The following is an 8150-nucleotide window of genomic DNA, read 5'->3' as shown; positions in this document are numbered from 1 at the left end:
ACCCACCCTTCTCACTCTCACAAGTATACATAATTTTTGGTATTTTATCACTATATTATAACTTCAATCTACATATTTGTCATATTTTTATATTCTCTTTCTTCAAATCCATCTCTCAATAATAAAATATGGTTTAAGATCGATGGATGTAACAATGAGGCTAGTGAGAATGATAATCAACTAGTTTTGTTGGTAAAGTCTTTGAATGATGATACCAAAGACCTAGTTTCAAATCTTGTCAACTCAAATTATTGAACTCATTAAAAATAGGTTTATCGATAAAAGAAAAAAAATGAGATAAACACATTTTACGATAAAGACTTGTAGAAGGGACATCGAATAATGTATTTTTATTCAATTTCAAGGAATCTTTTAGAGTCAGCTATATTCCATATATACATACAACCAAGAGTAATATAATTCACTAATATGATAATGTTGCAAATACTATAAAAAAAATTTGAGTGAGAGGGAAAGTGGAGATCCAATTTTAAAATGATTAGGGTGATTATTAGAATAATACGATTTAGCTAATTTATCTTCTTACGATTATTAGGGTTTTAAGGTTAGTATTACATAATTTTTCATCAACATAAGCAAATTGATAGAAAAAGCAATTGAATTACTTTAAAATCCAATGGAGTGCCAAAAATTAACAACAGATAAAACCTGAAATGCGACTACAACATTCTAATGTTGTAATTAATTTAGACACTATAATGAGAAATAAAGACTAAACATTTCAAGAAAATGGTCGTAAACTAAACCTTAAATTTGATAAACCAATCATAAATAAAGGAAATAGAAAATGATTAGGGAAAAGGCTTACGATTGAGGTTAGAAAATGAGTGACACAGATAAAAATGTTGGAAATCAGAGAGATTTACCCACAGACCCAATTGTTGCATTTTTATTTAAAAAAAATCCCTTGGAGTTCTAACAACTCCCAAGGAACCTCACTTTATGAAGTTTGTTAACCACCAAGCCTACTTTTATCAAGTTCGTCAGCCAGCAAATCTTGGACTTGGAATGGGGATCCACGTCATAAAATTCAAATTGATAGGGTTAATTGGTTACACAACAAACTTTGGAGTGAAACTAACCGCATCAATTTGTGACATTCAAAAACATGATCTATAGTTATAAAGGGTAAACTTCTAAGGATTTTGAAAAAATAGTTAATTTTTACCATTAAATTTTAGTTTTAAATTTGTGAGTTTGGTGGCCATCAACTTTCAACACTCAAACTTAAAAATGATTTTTTTTTTTTTTGAATTTTAATCTTTTCAATCTAAAATTTTCCATGAAATCTAGAAAGTTGTGGTGTTGGATTGCCAATTTGATAATCCATGTGGGCCCAACGACTGTTAGTAAGATTTGAAATCTTATTAAATTAGTCACACTAACCAGATTCATAAAATAAGGTTTGTTTGTAAATAAAGGGAGTTTTTTAATAAAATTGCAACAGATAGGTCTGCCTAGTAAATCTCTCTTAAAATAATCAAATAGAAAAAGAAAATGCCTAATCTTTCTTTAGAGTAATTATTGAAAAAAAAAAAAAAAAACCGGAGACCAAAGAGAAAAAGATAAAGAAAAAGGTCACCGTAGAGCAAAAGAGAAAGAATAATGTTGAAGTGACCTCAGGCTGGAACCTCACATTGCACTTCTTGACGTGAAAGTGGATGGGAATCATAGATGCTTTTCATTGAGATACAAGTGAAAAAGCATCTATGGCTCCTATCCACTTTCACGTCAGGAAGTGTGATGTGAGGTTCCAACTTGAGGTCACTCAGCACGACTCAAAGCGCAATCCTAATACTTGTGTGAGAGATTCATTACAATAAATAGAGGAGGTGGGTTGACTGAACAATCTACGAGGGGAATTTTATAATTTAAAAAAAATATTAATAATTTGAAGCTTGGTCAACATTACTCACACATCCAAGGGTATTGTTATAATTTTAAAATATTAATTAGAATAATGCTGAAGTGAGACCGGAGGCTGGATCCTCATATCACACATCTTGACATTAAAGTGTATGGAACTATGTCAAGAGGTGCAATATGAGATTCCAAGCAGAGGTCACTCTAGCACTGACTCTATTAATTAATGTGGACTTGCACCAACAATACTGCCCCAAATTCTACATTAATGTGTGTATTTCCTACATGTAGGAAATATATGAACATCATGTTTGAGGATCAAACCTAAATTGAAAGCGCCTGATTGATTGCAAAGAAAATATCACAGAGCTGGAAAATTATTTGCTTATGAAGGTGATTTGTCTGGGTAGCCCCTTGAGTTCTAAGCGGATTCATAGAATTATTCATATTATTGAATTACCACCATACATCATTTTGAAATGGATTGTGATATTCTGATGCTCTTTTTTGTACGCTCTCTGACCTGGCAGTTCACAGAACCATAAATCTTTGTCCTTGTGTATCCTGAAGCAAAGGATCTACGGTTCTGTGAAGGGAGCGTACGAAAAAGAGAGTCAGATTATCCTGACTTTTGAAATGGGTGTAACTAACCACGCAATTTTTAGAAGAGAGAGAGAGATCATCAAAAGGAGTATACTTTCCATTCCCTTTCATTCCAAAAACTGGAAGTGGTCAGATAAAGAAATGAACTACGTGTATGTGGTCAACACGCATACATGAAACCATCCAGATTACAGACAAATTTAACTCATCAACTCTCCTGATTCATAAACTCGCTGCCACAATCATTTATTTTGTTTCTTCAGTTTCCAGGAATAACCTTCAGTATTGAGCTTTCTTCTTCTTCTCCTTCTTCCCTGTTAAGAAATTAAATCAATACCAAATACCTTACAGATGTTGCCGGCTAATATTTTATCAGCTCCTAGACCTATAGATGACATTGTAATTTATCACAAAAAGAAGAACATGATGATGATGATGATAAGCAGAGGAAAATTGCTGACAATGGCATTTCACTTGTTACTAAAATATAGCATCCCTTATAAGCTTAGCAAAAAATAAAAAATAAATTGCATGGCTCATAATGATAAGTTGTGGTATGCATTAACACTGTTGGAGGTGGACAACAGCATCACCACAACTTTGTTATAAGTTAGAGGTGATTTCATTGCAATAGTAGGCATAATGTTGCCTTGCACTTACTAAACAAATAAGAGGGTTATTAATCATGTGCAGTACCTATAGATGCACTAGCAACGATGCCATCACATCATGGCGTTGTCATAGTTTTAGGGAGGCATTATCACATGAACATCACAATGGGCAGACTCAACCCAAAAGGTAATCTTCCGAGCATGAATGCATCTTTGATGGTGAAAGTGTTCTCTCCAAAAGCCATGTCAGAAGTATTGGTATAAAGGTTCTATATCTCAGCCAGAGCAATCAATTATCTCTTATTAGTTCGATAATTGGTCATGAAAATTCGGATGACTTCTGACAAGTGAATCTTTTTCAGCCTCTTTCCCCAGTAAAAGAGGCCAATCAATCCAAACCGTAGGGCATCATTCCATAATTGTACTACATGCTACCTAAACCAGTAGGAGACAATCAACCATACATAATAACAAAGACAAGACAACGTGCATTTTTGAGTGGTCTCTCTTAGATGATCACCAAAAACTCATTACGTTGACCACTTCATGCCACATCAATGGCGTATCTTATCAGATGACCATGTGAAGAAGGCTTACACCTGAATTCAAATAGAGGGCAAGAAGGGTCATAAAATAGACAGTTATACAAGGAGGTGGTGAGTGACCTCTCTTATAGTACCATACTATGTTGCATGAGAAAGGCAGCCTGCAAGGGCTTCAAAGGAGAAGGCGAACTGCATATGCATATATTCATGTCACGAGGTGATTGATGCGCCCTTGACTTCTAACACAAGCAGGATAATCTATTCTAGATTAAATAACAATTAACATTTCTTTCCATATGAAATCTAACAATATTTTTCCTAAATTGTTCTTCCTTAGAAATTAGAATATCCTCTTATTATTTGTTTATAGTTATTTCTTGTGTTTATTTGAGATGGCACTCTCATGAGGCTTTGCCCTAAGACCTTGAAGCTTAACACTTTAGAACACTGAAACACCTTGTTCCACATTTATACATTTTTAAAAGTAGTTCTTACAAGACAGTGCAATATTGAATAAGGTTGTAGAGAAGTTTAAAATAAAGCTAGCATCATGGGAAAGAGAATATCCATCTATTAACCAGAAGTTAAACTTGGTCAAAAGCACTCTCTCAAGCCTCCACTGTACTTCCTACCCTTTTCAGAATGCCAATTGATATATCTAATAGATTAGGCTAGTTACTCTTATGTAGGGATAAGGAGACATCAGGGGTGGAACCAGGAAGGAGTCCAGGGGGGCAGTTGCCCCCCTCTCCTCATTTTTTTGAGTAATTTTATATACCTCTACTATTTTGTCAAAGTTTGAAATACCCTGTATTTTCAACTGATGGCATGCCGCCCCTGGACCGTGTTGCCCCCCTCCCCAATTTTTGGATGATTAGACACTCCTCTATACTAGGGTGAATATTTGAGCCACCCCACCTTTGTTCTCAAATTGATAACAAGCCCCCTTTCACCTTGTTGCTTCCTCCACCCCTCTATTTTTTGGATGATTTAGACACCCCTCTACCAAATTGGTAAATATTTGAAATATCCAAGTGTTTTGAAGCTGATGACATGCCCCCTTTGAACTTTTTCTTCTTATCTAGACTAATAAAAAATAATCAAAGTACCCTCATTTTCAACTTGTAACCCAAATATCTTATTTTTTCTTCCTAAAATCAGTCATCTTAAAGTACTTCAAGCTCTAAAAAATATTAATTTTATTATCTTTAAGTTCATCTTCAATTCATTGATTTGTACATTGCCTCAATCCCTTGTATAAAATCCGAGATTTCTTATCAAAAAATCACATCATCTTCTACTTCAAAAATCCTATCATGTTCTTTAGATTTAAAGGTTAAAGTAGTTTAAACTTAAGTTTGAAAACTAGGGTGAATGTACCAAGAAGGTTGAAGATGACAAGTTTTGGGAAGAGAAATTCAAATTGTGTTTAGTTTTAGGTCGAAGAGGAGGGTAATGAGATCATTTTACATTAAGTCTATTGAAAACAACCGAGGTCAAGGTAGCATGTAGGCGGTTTGGTGAATATTTGAGATATCCTCGGTTTTCAAATTGATTACATTGCCCCTTGACTTGGGCCTTCTCTCATAGAATAATGAGAAATGACTTAAATGCCCTTTTGTTCAACCTCTAACCAAATATCCTTAAATTTTCTATCCCAAACCAGTCGTGGTCAAGCTCTTCAACCTTATCATTAACTGTAGCTTTCCCCCAAGAAGAAAATCCTGGCTCTGCCCCTGGGAGGCAGTCACATACAATACAATGGATTGGAAGCATCATTCCAAAGACGAGAGGTTGATATGAGGTGATATAAAGAAGTTAAAAGAACTTCGTTGAGGAAATGGCTTCATATATTTAGAAGAGCAACCGACGCAATGTGGATAAGAGTAATCAATACAAGTTTGGTAGTCAGAGATGTGTTTGAAAGAGTAATCAGCCCTCTTTTCCTATGATCAATTGGGGTCTGGAAGTATTTCCAAGATAACTAGTAAGTTCTAAGAAGTATATTTTGAAGTGGAAAAGGGTAATTAGAGTGAAGTTTTGGAAAGATCCAATGCATAGAGAATCCTATCTCTAAAAATTTAACATCTACTATTTGTCACCATGTCTAGGCTGCTATATCTGGTCTGGTTGTTCCCTCCCCTGCACGTACTGGTTGTTCTCCTCCCAAACTGTCACAGCCATCTCATCAGAGTGTTATGTGAGGACCTTGGCCCCACTGGCTCCAGGATATGTAGCTTACGCTTGCTTCTGGACTCAGCTCAGTGGGCTTTAAACAATTCCTTGCAAAAATCTTACCAAGAAATAATTCCTTGAAAAGAAATTTCTACTATTTTAGAATTTTTGAAGCAGTAGAATTTTGAAGAAAGAAATATGTTTCTAAGCTTCCGTGAAGAGATGAGGAGTACATAAGGGTGTGAGATGACGTTTTTAGTGGTGTGTTCACATTAAGGTCACTTTACATCAAAGTTCTTGTAGCATCCCAAACTCTCTCCCATTCAATGGGAGAATGCAATTACCTTCAAAGAGAGCATTGCTTACATGTACAGCATTACTCAATAGGAAAGATAATTCCAAACATATGTTTCCTATGTTAAGGCACTGGTAAATTGCGAATTGTTGCTCTTGTTATTGCAAACTTACAACTAGATTGAAGAGTCTCTTGAAGTGTTCGAATAATTTTCTCGATTATTAGCAATCCACCACAAATTCAAATATTTTGTACTTAGATTTGAACACATCATACACGTAGAGTTGTGTTTGAGCTTTACTCATAAAATAAATTCAAGCAACCCCATCATGATTCATGATTGAAACAACAATCACTCACTTCCTTTGAAGTTTAAATTTCAAAATTGACAAGTTTCAAAGTAACAGAAAATAACCAAAATTTACAAAAAGAAGGATCTACCTTATTCCATTACAACTTTCGCGCCAATCTCCTTCATCTTCTCAATAATCTTCTCCGCTTCTTCCTTCGAAACTCCTTTCTTCAACAAAGTCGGAGATTTCTCCACCAAATCCTTAGCTTCCTTGAGACCCAAATCGGTAAAAGTCCTAACCTCCTTAATAACCTTAATTTTCGAAGCGGCGTCGAATCCCTCCAACTTCAAATCAAAAGCAGTCTTCTCCGCCACCTTCTCCTCCACCTTAGAAGCTCCGCCTCCCTTCGTCGCGCCTTTACCACCAAAACCCATCCCTGGCATCATCATAGTCATGATCGGCATTTCATTTACATCTAATTTCTTCCTCAAAACTTCTGTAAGATCCGAGACTTCAAGTAAAGTAAGGCCAGAGATCTCATCGGCAATGGCTGAAACCCTCTCAGTTGGCATTAGCTTTGTTTCTTGTCCACCTGAAGTTGAAGTAGATTCCCGCGCAAAACTTGAATGACTCCATGATCGTTCACTTGGAATCACAAGATTGGGTTTCCGGAAGAGATCACAAGTTGAGAAGTTTACAGACTTCGATCGTAGGAACCCTAACACATGAGGGTCTTTGGGTGTTTGCGAGTGAAAGCTAGGGTTTCGAAATGAGGAAATATGGCGAAAGTATCTCATGGTTTCGGTTTTCTTAAAACCCTAGAAACCATGGGGGCGGAAAACTGGAATTGTTGCAGAGAGAAAAGGCTCTAAACCTTGGAAATTTAGGGTACGGATCGAACTTTTTGGATCTAATTAGAACCCGATCCGTTAAGAATCCTTTGCATCTCCCCAAGTTAATTATGTTATCATGTAACTTTAGGGTCATATTAGAGCCCAAACGCACACATGTGCGAAGCGGATGCAACACGGAGTACAAAGACTTGATATAGGCGACTCGTCCATTAGGGACACATCGTTGGCTGGCTCGGATGCATGCTCTCGACGTGCTTATGTTAGAGCCCAAACACACACATGTGCGAAGCGGATGCAACACGGAGTACAAAGACTTGATTTAGGTGACTCATCCATTATGGACACATCGTTGGCTGGCTTGGATGCATGCTCTCGACGTGCTCGAAGGCTAAGCTTGGACATGATCCCTCGTATAAAATTACCAAAAAGAAACATCAATTTTTCATGCGAGTCATGATGAACTTTATTGAGGTCCATTATCATTCCAAAGCCTGACAAAGTGGTCAATTTACAAAGAATTCTTACTATAATATATGTATAAGGACTCTTGGCACACACATTTACATTGACACGTAACCTTACACATGGGACTTGAAACTATATGTACATGACTATAACACTACGCCACGAGATTTAAATGGGTGAAAGAGGAAAAATAATAAATTTAGAAGGGTGTTACTTGAAAAGAGGAAGAGTAATGTAAAAAAGGATTAGTATCCAAAATGATGTCATATTTTTATAAAATAGGAATGGTGTCTAACTGTCTATATGGCCCGCTTGGTTGGACTTTAAAACACATCGGACTCTTAAACAAGTCGTTTCTACATGGTGCGCAATCCAATGTGTTTAATCTCCAATCAAAAAGTGTCATACAGATATCATTTTGTTGC

General features: G+C 36.1%; 1 protein-coding gene across 2 annotated transcripts; it reads right to left on the bottom strand.

Annotated features, from left to right (window-relative positions):
- Nucleotides 1-2563: 2563 nt before the first annotated feature.
- LOC147407401 (Ribosomal protein L12 family protein) lies at nucleotides 2564-7404 on the bottom strand. Of its 2 annotated transcripts, none has more exons than XM_086435950.1 (2): nucleotides 6555-7404; nucleotides 2564-2872 (listed from the first exon to the last, which is right to left on the bottom strand). In XM_086435950.1, the coding sequence occupies exon 1, from the start codon at nucleotides 7201-7203 to the stop codon at nucleotides 6556-6558; it is 648 nt and encodes a 215-aa protein (XP_086292076.1). In that variant the 5' UTR covers nucleotides 7204-7404; the 3' UTR covers nucleotides 2564-2872; nucleotide 6555. The 2 variants fall into 2 exon arrangements, with proteins under 2 accessions (XP_086292076.1, XP_086292075.1); XM_086435949.1 differs by having other exon boundaries at nucleotides 2564-2801; nucleotides 6555-7394.
- Between the last annotated feature and the right edge of the window lie 746 nt (nucleotides 7405-8150).

This window comes from Akebia trifoliata, chromosome 3 (assembly GCF_017979445.1).
Source record: "Akebia trifoliata isolate Shusen 1 chromosome 3, ASM1797944v1, whole genome shotgun sequence".
Lineage (NCBI taxonomy): Eukaryota > Viridiplantae > Streptophyta > Magnoliopsida > Ranunculales > Lardizabalaceae > Akebia > Akebia trifoliata.
This window is presented reverse-complemented; position numbering and strand designations above follow the sequence as displayed.